A 20,687-nucleotide genomic window follows, 5' to 3' on the forward strand; every position below is an offset into this window, starting at 1 on the left:
TGGTCTTCTTAGGGCTGAGTAGGTAGTGGATGCAACAGGAAGAACAGGCGGCTGCAGTGTTATCTTGGGCCTCAGGGAACTCCTGAGCTCCTGAGAGTAAAGGTCTCGGATGGGGGTGGTGGAGGGGTGGAGAAACCCTGAAACAAGGGAGATCTCCCAGGATAGGTTCAGGGCCAGTTTATAGGACTATTTATATCTTGCTCGCTGACTCTAGGCGCTCTGCAGAGGAGCTCCACTAGCTGTCACAGAGGGAGAGAGAAGATTCAGTGAGGTCGGCTCCTCTCGCTCCCCTTAAAGACAACCTCAGCACTTCTCTTTTATATATTGTCATTCCTCTTTGCCTGAAGTTAAAAATAATTTAAAATTCGTGTGGTCTTTTCCATCATTTCAAACTCTGATAGTACAGCTTATCAAAATGAAGAGTATTGTTGGCATGCATAAGGATTTTCAGGTAGCGCTTTAACATTATGTTCTTTACAAGGACACATACTGAATGCAACTGTGAAATTTAATTTTAAAAAATGAGTCTGATAATGTGCTTATTTACCTTTCTGAAGTGAAACTGTCTGATCTTTCAACTAAGACACTTACTTCGCAGATACTGAAGTCCCACGGAGGATAGAGTTGTCAGCCCTTGCATCTTGGTCTCCTTCTTTACTGGTTTGGGAGGATGTGTGTATATTTATGTTTTATTCTCCCTGAACTTTCCGATAGACCTTCCTGCAAATTGAATCTCTCTAGCTTGAATATCAAGTTCTACTGTCCTCATTTCCAGTGATGGTTTGCAATGCAAATTGTCAGGTTGGTAACACACAGTACCATAACCATGGTAATCAAATGAAGACGTTTGCTTTACTTCCTCAGTAAAGTACTTTCCAGTCCTGCATTCAGCCCTGATGCCACTGCCAGCAGGCCAAAGGGCATTAAAGGAACAGCAAGAGGGTTCACAGAAATAAAAACACAACTGGAACCATTGTGTTCATTCCCCACACCATCTTCCTCTAAGTTCAGGACTTGTTGCTAATAATGCCTACCATTTCTAACTACTTTCTTACAGCTCTCTTTCCTGTCGAGCGGAGGGTAGAGAGAACCACTGTGTATCTTTATCCCCAACTTGACCATGGATTTTGGCAAGCAGACTGTCCTGGCTTTCTATGACTAAGTTAAATAGGAGTAGATAGAAACTTGGGTTCCAATTCTGTGGTCACAAAGACATTTTAGTGTTAGCAGCTGTGATGTTCGAGGAGACAGGAATGCCTCCAAGACCTCTACAAACACTTTTTGGGAATAACTACAGCAAGCTGCAAGGCCATCTCTCTGCTGAGACTCCTTCCTTCTGGTACAGAAACTCATTATTTGTTTGTTTCCAGCTTGTGGGGGAGGGGATACTGGTTCTCTGTTCTCATTTTCTCCCTGTGGCACATTCTAAAACTTTTTTACCTGCCGCGGTGTGACCGGGGATTCCTAAGAAGACAGACTGTTAGTGATGAGGTAAGCAATCTAATTGTTCTTTATTCTGGCCTGGACAAGTTGAGCCCCCCGTGACTGCTGGGGGCCGCCGTTAACAGGGAAAAGTCTAAACATAGGGGATGGGAAGGCTCTAGGCTCAAAATTGTTAGCTTATTTCCTCTATATTATGAGTCCTATTTCAAGCAATGTTTCTCAGGTGAGATGTAGAAATGACATTTTCCTTCCTTTTGTAGCTATTCTTTGCGTCTTGGGACTTTTGTGTCATTTTCACTAATTATTTTTTCCTTACTATCTGAGGGAGGTCTAATTCATTAAAATGAAGTAAAAGAGCTAAACTTTACGAATTCATAACTTTTTTTCATAGATTTTATGAATTTAGTGAATTCGCTAACTATGGAAACTGAGTTTGATGTGCTGGGGCCCTGTGGGATCTTTTGGTAAAGGTGGAACCTCCTGTAGAAGTGAGACTGCTCCTTTTCAAAGAGTGGAGAAAGCTGATTTAGGGATAGGCTTGCCCGATAAATATAAATTTGAATTTATATTTACATTTGAATTTTTGGTAAACACAAATTTTTGGGAGGGGTATAAATATATCCCAAATAATACATGGGCCATGTGCTAAAAGTTATTTGGTTTTGATCTGAGATTCAAATGTAACTGAATGTCCTGTATTTTTAGGTGCTAAACAGGCAGCTTGATTCACGGATGAAAATTTAAGATGGTTGTAAGAAAATAAAAGCATCCATTTTTCTCACTATAATTTTCCATTGAAAAATCACTTAATTATTATTCTCTTATTATATCATATTAGGAAATGATTTAGTACTGGGAGTATTAAACCTTAAAGAGGAAGCAACAGTCAAAATAATCATAGTGAGTGCAGAGTTCAATGATACATGCCTCATAATGTTAACACGAGATTTTTTTTTATTAGTTTCCCAACTAGATATTGAAAATGATTATGATCATGATCGTATGTAGGATTTATGCCTGTTTGATAGTTAAGATACCAGAGTCCACTGAGCAGCCTTGCTCAGAGCTTCTCTATCAGCGTGCCCAAGGGGGTGTCCAGTGTGCTGGGAGACATTGACCCCCCTGTCTCTTGGGGCTGCCCCTCAGGGCAGGACTGGGAGAACTCCCGGGCTGGTCATGTCCCAGAGCAGGCTCCTCCAGGACTCTAGAGGGAGCCCAAGGGGAGCTGGGTGCAGAGGTGCTCTGAGTGTCCAGAAAGCTGGAAAGTGCTGCCCAACTTCTCAGAGCACAGTCTAGGCCTGGTGGGAATTCTGCAGTTTTTGCAGTCACAAGATGATCTCTGTACACTACAAAGAAGTCATGAATCTTTTAGGAAGAAGGAAATTGACATGGAGAAAATAAGCATTCTTTCTGATAATACTTGTAATTATACCACAGAGTGCAAAAGAAAATATTTTAAAGTGTACGTATTTTTTCTGATGGTGAAAATAATTCATGATCATGACAGAAGATTAAGAAATAAGGAGAAGTAAGAGGAAGAAAATAGCCATTATTCTGATCTACCAAGGAAGGTTCCCTATTGGCATTCTGGACTATTCCATTCCATTTTGAGAGAATATCTATCTATCTATCTATCTATAGATATGTATCAATATATATCTAGATGTATGTAATTTTATAATGTTTCTTTTATTTGGTTGTATGCATGTTTATTTTACCACAGACATTTTATGATGACATCAAAGTTTATGGTAGCAACAGTTTTAATATTGAACATTTAATGTTGAATAATTCTGTGTCACATTCGAAAGAGCTTTCTTTTCTCTTTGTCATGTTGTCTGTAAATATGGACAGTTTTCTTTCTTCCTTTCTAGTTTTCCTTCTTTTCTTGCTTTATTGAACTGACTGGGACATCTGGAACAAGGTTGAATGGAAGCAATGAGAGCAGACATCCTTGCCTTGTTTACAATTTGAGGGGAAAAGTGCCCAGTCTTTAACTGCTAGGTGTGATATTAGCTGTAGGTTTTTCAAAGATGCCCTTTTAGTTTGAGGAGTTTCACTCCTATTCCTAGTTTGCTCAGGATTTTTATTATGAATGGGATGTGAATTTTCTCAAATGCTTTTCTGCATCTGTTAAGTGATCTGATTTTTCTCCTTTATTAAATTAATGTGGTGAATTATGTTGATTGATTAATTTTTGAGTGCTTTTTGATTTATTAGCAGGTGCAGTTGCGGGGCAAGAAGGGTGAGGGAAACGAACAGTGAGGTAGAGAAGGATGGGAAGCAAATACAAGTGATACTTTAGCAAGCTGGCTGTTCTTCCAGACATGTGCTAGATGTTCAGCCATTCAGGATAACTCTGGACTGATTTTCTAATAATAAACCAACCTTGCATTCTTGGGATAAACCCCATTTGGTCCTGATGTATTGTCCATTGTACATATTGTAGATTTATTTGTTAATATTTTGTTAAAGAGTTTTACATTTAAGTTTATTAAAGATATTGGCCTATAATGTTGTTTCTCATAATATCCTATCAGGTTTTAATATCAGAGTTATACTGGCTTCATATATTCAGAAGGAGTTTGTATAACATTGGTGTTATTTCTTCCTTAAATGTTTGGTAAAATTCACCAGTAAAAACATCTGGGACCAAGGTTTCTCTGTAAGAAGAATTTTAATTACAAGCTAAATTTCTTTAGTAGATATAGACCTATTAAAAATCTTTATTTTTCTTATGTCAATTTTAGTCAATTGTGTTTTTCAAAAAACTTTCCATTTCGTCTATTTTGTCAAATGTATTGGCATAAAGTTTCTTCATAATATATCCTCATATTTTTAATGTCTATAGCATCTGTTGTGATGTCTACTTTCCATCTTTTTTGGGGGAGAGGGGTTTATCAAAACTTTTTAAACTTTTCAAAGAACTAACAGTCACTTTTAAATTTTTCTTTATTATCTGTTTTCCAATTCATGGATCTCTGTGTTTATTTTTATTATTTCCTTTATCCTACTTCCTTTAGTGAGCACATCCTATATTGAGCTCACTCCTTTAGTGAGCACTGCCTTTAATGAGCATTTCCTGAGGACCTGTGGAAAAGAGGTTGTGGGTTGCAGCAGAATCTCTTTGTCTGGGACCCCTAGAGATTCTAAAATGTTAGATCCATCCACAATTGGCTTTTACACACATTTTGTTTGAAACTTACACTGTTTTTTCTTCCACATAAGGTTTTTCTCCATCTTTAGTGCTCTACAAAGATTGAAAACAAACATGGATCTTTTCTCTGCTACAAGATATTTGTCACTTTCCAGGTTTTAATTTGTTAGGATTTTTCCTGCAAAAATTAACTTGAATATCTATGATTTTTTTAAGGTTTATTTGGCTTTTTTATTGTTAGGTTGGGATTAGCATTCTCTTGTGACTTTCCACCTTCCAAACGGAATTAGACATTTAACACTTTGTTTTATGATACATTATATTTAGAGAATATTTGTTTTTTATTCTAAATTTTAATGTTTTCCATTGTTATTTATTCCTTAGCTTTGAAAAAATGGAAATAACATTGTTTCCTCATAATAAAAATAATTCATGGCCATTAAAGAAGATTCAGACAAATAAAAATTTCCGAAATCATTATGAAAATCCCCCATAAGGCCATTCATTGAAAGATAAGCACATTTAGCCTTTTGAGTTAGTGTCTTTCTATATAGGTATTGATTGTTGTCCTCCCCACCAAAGTGACATCATACTATACATATTTTCCTGTGACAATTTTTCGTTTAGCAAAATATTTCAGACATCTTCCTACATCAACAATTATGCATTTTCATAATCATTCTTAATGTCCATTAGGTGACAATCCATAAATTATATAATCAATTCACCATTCATGTCCATTTAGGTCTTTTCTAAGCTTCTGCTGTTATAGGCAAGACTGGACTGATTGTCAGAAGTGTTTTTGACTATTTCCTTAGAAGAAATTATTTGAAGTAGAATTTTGGGGTATAAAGATATACAGTACAAGACTCCATACACCCTTCAATTGGATTTCTTTCTTTCTTTCTTTCTTTCTTTTTTTTTGAGGAAGATTAGCCCTGAGCTAACTACTGCCAGTCCTCCTCTTTCTGCTGAGGAAGCCTGGCCCTGAGCTAACATCGTGCCCATCTTCCTCTACTTTACATGTGGGACGCCTACCATAGCACGGTGTGCCAAGCGGTGCCATGTCCGCACCGGGATCCGAACCGGCGAACCTCGGGCCACCAAGAAGCAGAACGTGCAAACTTAACCGCTGCGCCGCCGGGCTGGCCCCTCAATCGGATTTCTTAATTGTTAACATTTTACCTCACTTTCTTTATTATTGTCTCTCCCTCTCTCTCCACACACACACACATACATGAAACAAGGCCAGTTTTCTACATAGTCACAGTACAGCTATGAAAATCAGAAGATTTACATTGACACAATACTATTATCTAACTACAGACTGTGTTCATCTTTGGCCCACTGTCTCAATAAGATCCTTAAAACAAACATAAAAAATACGGTCCTAGGGTCCAATCTAATTATCATATCATTTTAGTTTGCTTTAATCTATAATAGTTCTTCAGCCTTTCGTTGTCTTTCATGACATTGACATTTTTAAAATGGAACAAGCTAGTCATTTTGTAAAATGTCCCTCAATTTAGATTTGTTGGATATTTCTTTATGATTAGATTCAGTTTATCATTTTTGGCAGGAATACCACAGAAACGATCGTGTGTCCTTCTCTGGGCGTCACGTCAGGAGGACCATTATATTGCTATGTCCCATTAACTGCTATGTGGATGTTGATCACTTGGTTAAGATGGTGTCTGCCAAGTTTCTCCCCTGCAAAGTTACTATTTCTCCCTTTGTATTTCTTGAGGAGATATTTTGAGAATTTAGATATCATATTCCTCATACAACTTTCACCCACTAGTTTTTGTACCCACTTACCAAAATTGTTTATTACTATGATGTGTTTCAGTTGATGATTTTCTCACTCCATCATTCCTTCAACGATTATTTGCGGGAATTCTTCTCTAAAAAACAGCTTTTCCTTCTCTCCATAGTCTGTAGCTTTAGACATTGGCACATATTACCTAACTGCTCTCCAGTAAGGTTTTGCTAATTAATATTTCCACAAACAATGATTAGTGTCAATTTCCCCCCCTTCTAGGTGTTCTCACTCTAATGAATTTCTATCTGAAAATCTAATATGGTAACTTATTGTCTTTTTAGTTTTTATTCCTCGAATATTAATAAGGTTCATTACTTTTACATTTTCTAGTCATTCATAGATGTTCTGTTTTTGAATTGCCTGATCATTACATTGCTTCTATGTCTGTATATATTTTTCTTATTGATTTGTAATTGCATATCACACATTAAGGATATGAAAACTTCTAATGTCGCATATGCTGCAAATATTTTTACAGTTTTTTTTTTAACATTTTGACATTTATTACTTTTGCCACAGGAAATTTTAAATTCTTATCTGGTTAAATTCATTTCCTTTCACTGCCTTTGGTATTGTTTCTCTGCAAGCTTTCACCACCTCAAGATTAGAAAAATGTTCACCAATATTTTTTTCCAGGACTATTTTTATTTTATTTTTTCACATTAAGTTCTTTAATCCTATTGAAATTTATTTTGTTGAATTGTTTAGGACTTACTCTATTTTTTGTTTTGTTTTGTATTTTTTTAACTAAATTTTAAATTTAGAAATAATGGTAGGTTTCACATGAAGAAGTAAGAAATAATAGAAAGTCCACCTGCCTTAATGCAGGAAACTTTTCAACAATGTGTAAGTAACCTATTTCTGCATATGCAGGTTTTTATCTAGGACAAGCTTTGTCTTCCCAACATAATCAATGGGTACAAAGATATAATATCATGATAGTTTCTTATGATCATTTATAAGTAATAATATCTGTTCCCTTCTCTACATTCCCTGAGATTTTGTGGTTATGATCACAAGACGATGACATCTCCCATGTCAGAGGAGCAAAGAACACCACTAGAATCTGCCTCTGTAAATAATCCAGGTAGGAAAGGGGATTCAGACACAGGAGCTGGCTTAAATTTTTATCTCATCTCCTCACTACCAGCTATTTCTTCGTATTCTTGGATAGAACACTTCTCATTTTTGTAGTTAAGAACTTTACCATCATGATATCTTTCTTTTGGACTGAAATACGATGCAATTTTTATAGTATAACAATGTATTTTAAAACTTGAGATGCGTGCACCTGAAGATCTTAAAACAAATTGCGTGACCAGTCATTCTTTGAAAGGATTTAGGAAAGGTAGAAGGAAGGTGTGATAGAGCCCAACTAAAACTATTCTTGAGAGAAATAGCCACCTGCATTGTCAAAGTTCTCCAGAGAAATGAAATAGAATACATATACAGGCATACTTCGTTTTACTATCCTTCGCAGATATTGCATTTTTATAAAACCCTCCACCAGCAAAAAAGATTACAACTTGCTGAAGTCTCAGATGATGGTTAACATTTTTAATCAATAAAGCATAATTTAGTTAAGGTATGTACATTTTTCTAGACTCAATGGTATTGCACACTTAATAAACTACAGTTTAATGTAAACATAACTTTTATATACGCTGGGAAACCAAAAAACTTTTATGATATTCACTTTATTGCAGGTGGTCTGGAACCAAGCCCACAATATCTCCGTGGTATGCCTCTATCTGTATGTTTAGATATCTATGTACAAAGAGAGAAATATCTGTATCTATCTATATATTTATCTATGTATCTATCGACTCACACAATTTTGGAAACTAAGTTCCATGGTCTGTCATCTGCGAGCTGGAGAATCAGAAAAGCTGGTGGTGTGGCTCTAGTCTGAGAGTCTGAAGCTTAAGAACCAGGAACATCAGTGGCGTAAATCCCAGTTCCAGAGCAGGAGGAGACTGATGTCCCAGCTCAATCAATCAGGCAGAGAAAAAGAATTTTTCCTCTACCTTTTTCTTCTATTCAGGCCCTCGTCAGATTGAATGATGCCCATTCACAGTGGGGAAAGCGATCTGCTTTACTCAGTCTACTGATTCAAATGCTAATCTCTTCTGGAAACACCCTCATAGACACACCCAGAAATAATGATGAGCCGGATATCTGAGCACTCCATGGCCCAGTCAAGTGGACACATAAAATTAATCATCACGCCGTCCGATAAGATGACTTATGATTTCAGTAGCCTAACATTAAAGAACATCTGTTTAATTGTTGCAAGCCACTGCTGGATAGCCCTTCGGTGAAATTTATGCTATAATTGCTCACATGAATTTTAATCCCCTTGTCTGGAATGTTTGCTTATCTACCACCGAGTCTTCAAGAGCCAGAGCCAATACTCCCCCTTCCTAGAAACCTTTGTTTATGCCCTTAAATGCACATCTTCCTCCTTTAGTATTTGAGAACAGTTGTTTCGTACTTCTCTTAAAATGCATATTATATTCTGCCTCACAATATAAAGTCAGTAAGTACTATTTCTCGTAAGCAACTGTAAACTCCTCAAAATTTCTTTGTACACAGTAGACAGTAAAATATTGAATTGAATTAGTAGATATAATTATTGAATTTATTTATAGAATAGTTCATTTATACAATGTGCTTTCATGAGCAACTACTAGTGCATGGTACTGTGCCTGACATGATAGAGACAACAAAGATGAGTAAGTCACAATTCCCGCCTACTGAGAGCAAAGAGAATCCAGAGTCAGAAGTAGTCATTCATTCATTGAACAGTTATTGCTGATCACCTATTATTATCCACATCCTAGACTAAGTGCCACAGATACAGAAATGAATAAATCATGGTCTTTGTCCCCAAGGAGTCCATTTAGTTGAGTGGAAAAGACAGAAGTGTAAATAAGTCACTTGAGTGGGAAGAATGCTACAATAAGGGGTTGCATAGGTTGTGTGAGTGCCAGAAGCAGGCCAGGGTGGGAGTGGAGAGGAGAAAAAGTTCTATAGAATAAGTTCTATTTGAACTCAATGAAATGGTATCCAGTAAAGAGAGGGGCGAGGCTGGTGGGGGGATCTGCATCCAGTGGGATCAGAAAGGAGGGAGCATTTGAGAACAACAAGGTCTGTGCATCCAGAATAAGATGTACATGAAGGAGCTTGGATTGCAATGATGTGGGAATGGGAGGCCAGAGGTAGATCATAGATGCCCCCACATCCTCTCGGTCTCCCTCCCTACGATGAGGCAAGGCAAATGTTGAGAAGACAAGAGAAGGAATGGTTCGAAAAGAGGCAATATTTAAAAAGAAAAAAATCTCTTTAAAGTTGGAAGAAGACTGGAACAGGGCTAGCAGTAGATGAATCAGTTGATCCAACTCTAGTAGCCTCGAAGGCATTTCAAGTTTCCAGGAAGCCGTATGTATGGTTCTTGAATTAATAATCTTTCGCTTATTTTCACCAGCAAAAGATGAAAACTCCAAGTCCAAGAGAACTGACTTTTGGTTCCAACTTGGGCACAACTGCCTTGTCTTTAAATCCAGCTTGCTCCTAAATGGCAGGAGTGAGCACCCTTCACCATATTTCATGGTGGGAGGAAGCCACCCACAAAACAAGTCATCACAGACTGCGTGTTCCTCCCAGCGGAGTGTTGACAGAACACTCTCTTCCCCAGGATCTGCCTCTACTTCACTGAATCATTTGGAAATCTTTACAAGTGTTTGTGGGACTTTGATACTTGGATAGAGAGGATGAGCAGAAGGGCATTCCTGGCTTGGCTTTGTTGCTTGAGTTTTTGAGTAGTCTTCCAAACCTGTGAGTAATAGGAACGCTGTTTTATTCTTCTCATTTTTATAGTTCTGATGAACATGGCTTTAAAATATTTTAATAATGTGAGCTCCATTGGTGAACTATTAAACAGTCTATGTGAGGCTAGAAATAGAATAATCAACTTGTGGAATTATCTCGTCTCTTCCAATTCTTCATATTATGCAAGAGGAAATTACATTTCAAGACAACTTGAAACTACATGCCCAATGTCATACAACCATACAGCTATTTGTTAATTAATTAAAATAATTTACTTTTTCTTCCCCCTGGCAATGATTTAAGATCTTCATTTGCTTGTTAGCTGTTGGAAGGCACAAAAGAGGAGGTAAAAGAAGGTGTTTACTCAGATAGCATTGGTCAAAATGGCAGAAGTGGACATTAAGTATATGTGTGTACATATGTATATGTATGTGTATGTGTTTGTGTGTGTATATACATACATATTTTTAATCTTATCATTTTTCTAAGTCGGATCTACAATGCCTTATTCCCTGATGCTGTATACCTATTCCTGGCAAGTTGCGCCTTCTGATAAGTTGTTTAACTGCTAAATACCAAACCATCTTTAATAATTTTATAACCAAATTTGCTTTGATATTTCTCAATTCCTTGTTGGCATTCATTTAAGTAGTCATTCATTCAAAAAACATACACTGAGTACATTTTCAAAGCAATTATGATATGAGAGCTAAGATCTCTGTCCTGAAGAAAATCGTAAGATGATTAAATAGACATGTAAAGACAGACTTATAAAACAGTGTGAAAATACTGAATTATGGGGTTACAGAGGAGCAATTAAAGCCAAATTCATACAGGGACAGCATGTAGATAGAGAGGATAAGAGGGGGCTGAGGACTGAAGTATAAAGTTCGTAAGTACTATTAACTTAAGTGTCATGACTTCTAAGTATAAGTCCTATTATAAGTACTATTAACTTAAGTCTCATGACCATGACTTGTTCATTCTGTATCAAAATTTAGAGGCTGGAAAATTCTGTATCAAAATTTAGAGGCTGGAGAGGAGAAAACCAGAAAAAAGCTTTGAGTGGGATACAAGAAAAGCTGGAGGAGTGTGGTATTAAAAAAGAGTTGAAACGTTTGTTTCCATTAAGAGGAAGTGGTCAACTGCTGAAAATTCTAAAATGATAAGAACTGATAGTTAACCATTAGCCTACTGATTTGGGTGGGTTATAACGAGAATGGAAGGTGTGGATGGTGCTATAAATGGGAGCCTTTCGCTATCATCCAAGTGAGACTACAAGTTCTGATTCACATCAAGTTGACAGCTGTAGAGGTGGTTGGTCTGACATATATTGTAAGGGCCCCTCACTCTTTTTTTTCCAATGGCTTGATGTAAGGTGTGAAATGAATAGAAGAAACCAGGAAGACTCGTAAGTTCTTGGCCTGAGCAACTGCCTGAATAGTGGTGCCATTTATTGAGATTGGGAACATTGCAATAGGGACAGGTATGTGGGGGCAGGGGGTCAAGTAGAAGTCAAGGAAAGAATAAAGATACATGGTACATCTTAAGTTAAAGATATCTATAAGTTTCCAGGTGGAGACGTCAAGTAACTGGGAATACCCCATTCTGGAGCTCAGGGACTCTATTCTGAAGCTCTGGACCAGATTTGGAAATGTAAATTTGGGAATCATCATAGGTTGAATAGAAAACTAGAGTAGGAGTTGAGAGAGATTGAGAAGATTAATGGAGGATTATTTTAAGATGGGAGATTATATAACTTTAAGATTATATCATGTTGTAAACTGAAGGGAGTGATCCAGTAGAGAGGAAAAACGGTGCCCGTCAAAGTCAGTGAGTGGAATAGAGGTGACAGAGATGCTTGAAATAGGGATTTTGGAGGGTGTTCACTTACAGTGGTGAAGTATGACCATGGGAATTGAGTAGAGGGAAGATTTGTTGAAAGGGGGCAGCTTATTGAACTGAGTGGTCAGTTGTTGATAGGTCATCTAGATTGATATGAAATCTTTCAGGAAGACGACAGGAATACCATCCTATAATTTTCAGTAAGTAAGGGCAAATGTCCTAGATGTTGATGCCTATGCAATCTGATGGTATATGCTTCAAAGGACAGAGGAAACAAGGTCTGAAAGCAGTGTGAGGGATCAGAATAAGTCACCCCAAAATATGTCTCTTTGGCATGAGTATTATTTTGGACTGTGTACTTTTAAAAACTGCAGACATGGGAGAAGCTCTGAAAAGTAGAATTTACCCTTTGTAAGAGACATTTATATTTGTAAGGGAGATCTCCATCTGTAAATGTATCTCCCTCTCTGCACCATGAATAGGGGGGATGACTTTATCTCTAGAAACTCTTAATCAATGCAGAAGGCAAGGACTTAAATCTGCATAATAACTTCAGTTTACTGTGCTTTTCTGCTAATCTGCCATAACTGACTCCCACCACCCCCAATATCCACCTTTGTCCTTAGCTAAAGATGGTATTTAAGATGAGAGCCTCTGCCATTTTGGAGAGTTGCTCAGTTTTCCTGAGTATCTCCCATGTATACATGTTATAAATCTTTGTTTGATTTTCTCCTGTTATTCTGTCTCATGTTGATTTAATTTGTAGTCCAGCCAGAAGGACCCAGAGGGTAGTGGATTTCTCCTCCTCCCCTACAGCAGCATGAAGAATATGGAGGAAATTTACAACATCTCCAAGACTATGGTCTTAATTCAATGGGTGAAAAAGAAAAAGCCATAGCTTGAGAGAGTGGCAAAGGAAACCGTATCCACATTTCAATTAGAGAAAGGAGGGGAAGGAACATTCAGTGAAGAGCTCAGGATAAAGGGGATTTAGTAGGTGACAGTCCGTGAATTCCAGAGGGCACAGGGATTGGGAGAGTCTGCAAAGAGTAGGAGATTGGGCCAGGTGAGGCTATGTTCACTGCCATGTGAGCTCGGCTCTAGGGCCTGATGGGATTGGTCCTGTGGTCTTCTAGACTAGGAAGCATGAATCAGTTCTCTTAGAGTGTCAGGCTCTCAGGACTGGTCTATTAGTTTGTGGCAGTGAGGTAAGTGGTAGTGAGTTTCTTGGTAAGAGCATGAGGGACTCTGAAGACTTTCCTTTTAAACTTCTGTGGGCATTACAGCTGCAAAAGGGGCAGGTCTTAGTAAAGCACATGGCTCTATGTAGAGTTCTCTTCCATCCTGCTATTGGAGAAGTCACTGTATATTGAGGATGGAGAGGGGCAAGGCAAATCTGGACGCTACTTGAGATATTATGAAGGTTTGAACAGAGGCTGTGATAACGAGGATCCCTAGTGGAGTCATAAAGATGGTGGTCCTTTGTGGACCTAAAATGCCTCCGAGCTGTTCGCCCATTATGCTGTTCTCTTCTTGACCACAGGGCTCATTGAGAAGTGGTGGCCAAGCCTAGAGCTACAGCTCATAATTATAACATTGAAATTAAGTCCATAGTTAAGGTGATTTCCAAGCTCTGATATAGCTAGTCTAACTAGTCTCAGGGAAATCTGCTTTCTCACAGTCACAGAAATATTTTATTCTCACACTCACCAAATATAGCTATGTCTCAATTATTCAAAGTAATTTCAAGATGACACATGCTATCCACAAACGAAGTGTGTCAAATTTATCTCCCATGAGAAAAACTAGTGCATTGATTGGTGATTCTTCTCCTTTACGTGACAGTTCTTACCAGGACAATGACAGGAAGCAACATAGAGAAGAGAAGGGAAAAGAAAAAAACACTGACCAATATGGGCATTGATTGTTTTGTATACATTTTTCATTAAATTTTCCCAATAACCCTATGAAGTGATTATTTCATACTCATTACAGAGATGAGAAAATAGATTATCAGAGGAGTTTTAAAATTCCCCCAAGGAGATATCAGAAAAGCAGCAGAGCTGAGATTAAAATCTGGAGTTGTCTGACCTGAAAGCACTTGCTCTTTTAACCACATAAGAACCAAGAATACAGCTAAGCCCACTGGGTGTTTCCTTTCCAAATAACCAGGTGATCAACTAATAGTTACAGATTATCTGCGCTGGGCAGAGTGCTGTGCCGGGATTGGTGGGGAACACAGAGAGAAATAAAGCACAGCCCCTATTCTTCTAATATGAACAACCTGTTTGGCAAGACAACCTGTGTGCATGGAGGTGCAAAAAAGTTAAATAACCCCAGCGGACAAGAATGTAATAATTGTCATTGCTCTAAGCGTCAAATTCTATATTTCACTGTGGGCTGAAGGCTTCATAGTGAAAAGGGGTATGTATGGTTTTTGAATTTGCTCAAGTGAAAGAAAATGTGATGTAAAATTAATGTAACAAAGCCAATTTTTCTTATTGTGATTATTTTAAAAATTTGAAAACTTGATAACATTTTAGTATATTTCTTTTTTTGTTGTTGTCTTTTCAATACATTGTTTTATGTTTTGTTTTCTTTTTACAAAATGGAGTTCTTGGTGCATATATAGCTTTGCATTCTCCTTTTTTAAATTAAACATGATAATATAAGACATTTCCTTCATTAATGGGAGTTCTTTATAGACATAAAGATTAATGACATAGTAATCAGAATAGAAGGGGTCTGAAATGAGAGAAAGGACCCTCAGGGACAGGGGACAACGTAATCCAGGATGAGGATTCACTTTGGGCCAAGTTAGAGTTGGCAAGAATTTGGTTCCAAGTGGTCCTGGGAACAAAGGGTTAACTAGAGGAGTCAGCAGAGGCTGCAGGCCGTGACTTCTGCCCTGTCAGTGACTAGGCAGTTCAGGACTGCCACCTGATCTGTGTCCTTTCCAAAGGGCTGCTCTGCGGGTCAAGCCAGTGGATGCCAAAGGCAGGTCATTCAAGCATCAGAGAATCCATTTCCAGAAGCAGATTTGTTTACTAACTGGGAAGGCAGCCACCAAAGCAGAGGGAACAAAAGAGTTTTTCTTTACAAACCGGTCTCTGACCCTTGCCTTGAGTAAGGGTTCCCACTTTCCTTGGCAAGCTTTTCCTGCTCTACAGCCAAGTACAACTGAGCTGGCAGGGAGCACATCCTCACTGGTTGTGCAAGGCTGGTGGCTGAAGTCACATACGCCATTGTCGAGTGGAAGTTTGGGAACAGACAAATAAAGCTGCACCTTTATCTAAAATTTTGATGATTTTTACAGTGTTATATTTGAAAGGGTAGTAACTAGGTTAAAATTTGACATTATAGTACAGAAATAGCAATTTGAGGACTGAGCTGCTTGGCAGCTCCTGTTCCACTACAGAGCAGAAGCTTCCATGCTAAGTAGAGGCTCAGTTGCAGCCGAGGTCAGCGAAGAAGCAAAATTATTTTGGGGATCTCATTTTTCAGTAGTACTTTACTCTTTTCTTCAAACCCTGAGCCTTTGTTGAGTCTGATATTGCATGAATGTCGTTGAGCATGATTTTGGAGTGTTTCCTCCATTGACGTTTTGCACTGTCAGAGTTGATGCTCTGATTACAATTCACATGCGCAAGATACAAGACGTTGCCAAAGAGAACTTTGTTTTACTCAAAAGACCCAAAGCCTAGGTAGAATTAAATAACTAAAATTTAAATACAGTTCCTAAAGGTTATTTTGTCTAGTGTTATGAATTCTAGTATACCAAACAGTTCTAAAAAGTTTAGAAATATAATCTTCTGTGTATTACTTTTCTCTTATGTCATCAAAATTTTTATAAACATTTGTTTGCTCCCAGAGGATATTCCTAAAGTTAAATTTCTAAAGTTAGCTGACTAAAATTCTCACCACTAATACAGATATTAACTGTCCACTCTTTGCTCTAATTTTTAACTTATTGAAATTTCTTAGTAATCTTTCGTTTATGCAAAATTAACAAGCATCACAATTATCATTAATTTTTGTGGTAATTTACTCTTGCAACAATCAATGTATATTTATGCTTCAATTGAATGATAGAATTTTAATATATGAAGTGTGTAAGGAGATCCTTACTGCCAGTTGCACCAAGGATATTCATCTGTAATCAAATGTCTGTAATAAATCTGAATGACTTGCCTTGTTGAAATACTGGTTAGAAATGATGGTCTACGTGTCACGTGATTGGTGATTATGCATAAGTTTAGGGATTCAAGACATGCTGCTGGAGTAGGTAGTTGATTATTTCTTCAAACTTAAAGAAAAAGCTAATGAAAATTCAAGTAGATACCATGGAAAGAATTTAGTCAGAGAGTGTGATTTTGAGCCCTAGCTTTGCTACTTCAGTTTTGTGCATATTTATTTAGCATCTACTGTGTGCTGAGAATTCAGTCAAATACTAGAGACACATAAATGAGGGGAAGGGAGGCCCTTGTTCTCAACGTGCTGATAGTCTGGGGAGTTTGAACAATGTACTCTATGTACTCTGTCTCCTCCTCTTTCTCTGTGAGCCTCATAAAGATGTCACTAATGTTCAAATAAGACAATGGGGGCAGCTGATTTTTCTTGCACCATGTGCATAATATATTTATCAATATTCTAATTGTCCCACCCACCCTATAGGGTAGATAGTACAGCTTAATAGCCATGGGAACATACTCTGAGTCCAGCGCCTTGGTTTGAATCCTGGCTGCTGTGTGGCTTTGGGTATGCAACTTAACCTCTCTGCTCTTCAATTTACTATAAAATCATGACAATTAGATTATTTCCTTCACTGACAATTAAATTAAATAACGGATATATAGAATTCAGCACAGAATCTAGCACATAATAAGTACTTCACTGAGGTTAACGGTTGTTAAAAGTACAATTTTCCCCCAATTAAAAAATAAGAGAATGTGGAGAGTTATATAATTTATACAAGGCCACACAATAAGTTGGAAAGATGAGACTCAGCCAGGTTGATCTGTTGCCAAAACCCTTATTTTTCACATTTTGGGGCCTCCAAAAATATTTTTATGTATGTAACTGCTGGATAAATTTGAAGGATACTTATTATGTTAATCAATGCTTTTAAACTTTCTCCTTGGCTGGGTATGTCCTCCAGTCCAATTTTGTTGATCTCAGTCCACATCCCAGCCCACCAGCTAGAATCTACCAGAGTGTGGCTATGGCCTGCTGACAGATAGGGAGGGACAGATAAGGACGTTAGTCCCTGGTCTCCAGCTGCCTCTCCACTAAGAGAACCACTTCACTGCATTGAAACAGGGAACTCGGCTCAGGTGGACGAGCCAGGCCTCCAGAGATTGTGAAGCTGGACCCGCTCACTGGACTGTGAGCACTCTGGCCTTCTCCCTCTCACTGAGGCGAGCCCGAAAGCTGAGCTCATTGTGTCTGATTTGTTTGTGTGTGTGTTTTAAATTAGCTTGCCAAATTACTCTCTGATGATGGCGGAGAAGTCGTATGGCTCCGACAACCCCCGTGGAGGCCAAGAAAAGAGCAGGAGAGAGATCCTGAGGTCCACCAAGAGGGCATGGGCTCCCCTGGATGAGCAGCTGCCTCCTGGCTCTGAGGAGGAAAGCCAGAGTCGCGCCATCCCCACGCTGGGTGAGAACGGGCCCTCAGGACTATTTGAAAACGTCCTGCTGTGGCTGGTGTGGGATGTGGGGGCTTTTGGCTGTGGGCAAGTGATTTTAGAGCTAGAACTTGCCTTTGAAGACAACAGTGTTCCTGGCATAATGCCAGAAACTTCTGAAACTTCTGTGAAATGAGCACTTCTGACTTCCCCCACAGACATTTGAAACACAGACCTTCTTGATAGAAATTGACCAACTAAAGAATGAACACTGCCCCCTTCCCCGCTGCACTGTCATTTCATCCTAAGTCCCCCAGGACCCCGAAGCTGTGTGGAGTGCATGTCGGAGACATGAGGCTTCCTTCAGGACATCAAACATTTTATCGAAAGGCTCTTATTTGCTGGATCTTGCACGAGGCATCCATAATAATTTTAATCGCTTAAAGAGTAATAAGTAAGAAAACACTTGCACCTCCACGATGATGTAACTGTTTGATGGTTTTTCTTCTTTGCCCACCACTGAATTCCTTCTATCCCTTCACAGTACCTCAACTGAGGAATAAGCATCTCCCATCTCCACCAGGCCTTTCTGGTTCAGCAGATACTTGTGAGGGAGGAACTCAGGTACCTCATTGTTTGGTAGGATAAAGTCAAGGAAAATCAACCCAGGGTAGCCTGTAGCCGAGAATGGAAACAAACATTTCACAGGAAATGCTGCCTCGATGTCCTTTTCTTTTTGCCTGTTAACTGTTTGTTGAGCCAGGGATAAAGATCCACCTTAAAAGATTGGTGCCTTTTAACACAGAGCCTTAAGCAACCCTGGGACTCTAGTGCAATTTGTCCCTGAAATGAATGCAAATGTGGTTTCTAACCTGGCAGCGAAGTCTCTGCAAATAAACACCACTGGCTAGCTGCCTTAGGGAAATGTCATGATTCAGTAAGGAGAAGCTCCACGGCCATTGGTATCCAACAAGAGAAAGACAAAAGTCTGATATGGTTTTTCACCCTTCCTATTCACACAGGTAATTTAAAAATCATTCTAACATCTCGTTTTTTGGTGATTTATTTTTCTTCTGTTTCACATTCTCTTTTCTTCTTTTTTTTTAAGTTACACTCTTTTGGCAAGTTTACGCTTCATTCTCAGGAAGGGCTGGTTATGGAAAACAGGAAGTTTTGCCTTGGGGAGAAAAATGAATATGCTGGTAGAAACACATGACTCAATATGTAGGAAGTTGGGCTACGGGGTGGTGGCTGAGTAACAGGGTAGAGTGGTTTTAACTGGTTGTGCTTTGAGTGACTGACCTGTTTCTTTCTCATTTGTAGAAGATTTCAAACAAGAAAGTATTCAGCAGTGGCTGGACTCTGGATTCTTGTAAGTGTGCCTTTGTGCCTTTATACATTTCTCTTGCAAAGATCCGTGAAAACAATTTGAGTAACCCCATTGGGCCAAGGTGTGACCCGTAGGGATGTTCATTTTAACTGGGTACTTGAAGAATTACTCTGTCTTTGCAAAAGTTCCCTATCAGTTTAAAAGTACGAAATAGAATACTAGTTCAGTCCCTGGCTGTTCATTGGTTTTGAAAAGTCCTTTCATAATCAAGCCTAACTCCGCATTTACTCTTGTCTGTTTAATTAAAAAGCAATTTAGTATAACTTATTTGCATTCATTGTTTGACTTGCACTACTTTTGTTTCTTTATAGTGTCTCTGTAAATGAAAACCCTCAGCAAGTCATCGACCACGCTGGTAAGACAAGGGAACCCAGGAGCCCTTATGCTTTGTGGACCTGAGTAGGAGATGTGTGAAAATGTCTATGCCAATAAATCTTCTTAAAAATGAGAATTATCAGAGGTTCCTGGAAATGAAATAGATCTCAGAAACCATCCAGCCCAATTGCTTTGTTTGATGTATAAGACCGAGGCTCAGAGAGGAGGGGTGTCATCCAGCAGCAGGTCGGGGGCTAGGAACCAGGACTCTAGATGTATCATTAGCTCCGGCTGCAGCAGAAAACTCACTGGGTTCTATGAAGACGTTTTGCAAGGATGTAATCACGGAAATGAAATTGTTGAATTTTTCCTCACACCGTATTGTACTTTTATTTCCAAATCTAGTTTCTTTTCTATTCTTCCATCTCAAAATTACATTCTCTCTTTCTAATCATGCATTCGTCCTCAAAAAGAACAAATGACTGAATTCCGAAGCAGAGAGTGCAAGTATGTGTTTCTGGGGCGGAAAATGTGTCACACCTGTTACAGTGAGATTTGATAAAAGCATTATAAAAAGAAAAGGGAATTTAATTACAGGTCTCACAGTTTCCATCTTCATTAAATGAAATATCGTGTTTTATCGGATCTAAGACCCATCCGGTCATAAAATGTACTCTCATTCGAAGCACCACTCGGATAGGAAAATAACCCAAATAACCCAACAAGCCCTGGCAGTTATAAATGAAAGGCGACATTGACTACAAGACACATCCCGATTTCATAGATGTTAAAATATGAAAAGAGTGTTTTAAAACTGATGAAATGTCATAAGTAATGTATGTAAAAAAATGTCATAAATTAGGAGTTTAAGGATTAGAGGGAAATGTTATCAGTCTAATTGTTACTTACTTGGCTGGTTTTAGTTATTTTACCTCCTCCAGTGACATTTAAATTAAGATTCACCACTGGCTACAAACCACTTTAAATCTGGGATTTTTTTACTTAAAAAAAAAACAGGGGCCGGCCCCGTGGCCCAGTGGTTAAGTTCACGTGCTCTGCTTCGGTGGCCCAGGGTTTTGTCTGTTCGGATCCTGGGCGCCGACATGGCACTGCTCATCAGGCCACGTTGAGGTGGTGTCCCACATGCCACAACTGGAAGGACCCACAACTAAAAATATGCAACTATGTACTGGGGGGGGGGGGGTTTGGGAGAAAAAGGAAAAATAAAATCTTTAAAATATATATATATACATATATA

General features: G+C 38.5%; 1 protein-coding gene across 2 annotated transcripts in view; it reads left to right on the forward strand.

The window, feature by feature from the left end:
* ITPRID1 (ITPR interacting domain containing 1) overlaps positions 1 to 20,687 on the forward strand; it is a 115,797-nt gene that overhangs the window by 12,351 nt on the left and 82,759 nt on the right. For both annotated transcript variants that reach the window (XM_023639473.2, XM_023639474.2), the window contains exons 2-4: positions 17,575 to 17,756; positions 19,048 to 19,096; positions 19,426 to 19,469. In XM_023639473.2, coding sequence (XP_023495241.2) covers positions 17,594 to 17,756; positions 19,048 to 19,096; positions 19,426 to 19,469 — 256 coding nt within the window. In that variant the 5' untranslated portion in view covers positions 17,575 to 17,593. The remainder of the gene's footprint in view (positions 1 to 17,574; positions 17,757 to 19,047; positions 19,097 to 19,425; positions 19,470 to 20,687) is intronic.

The sequence above is a fragment of the Equus caballus genome, chromosome 4 (assembly GCF_041296265.1).
Source record: "Equus caballus isolate H_3958 breed thoroughbred chromosome 4, TB-T2T, whole genome shotgun sequence".
Taxonomy (NCBI): Eukaryota; Metazoa; Chordata; class Mammalia; order Perissodactyla; family Equidae; genus Equus; species Equus caballus.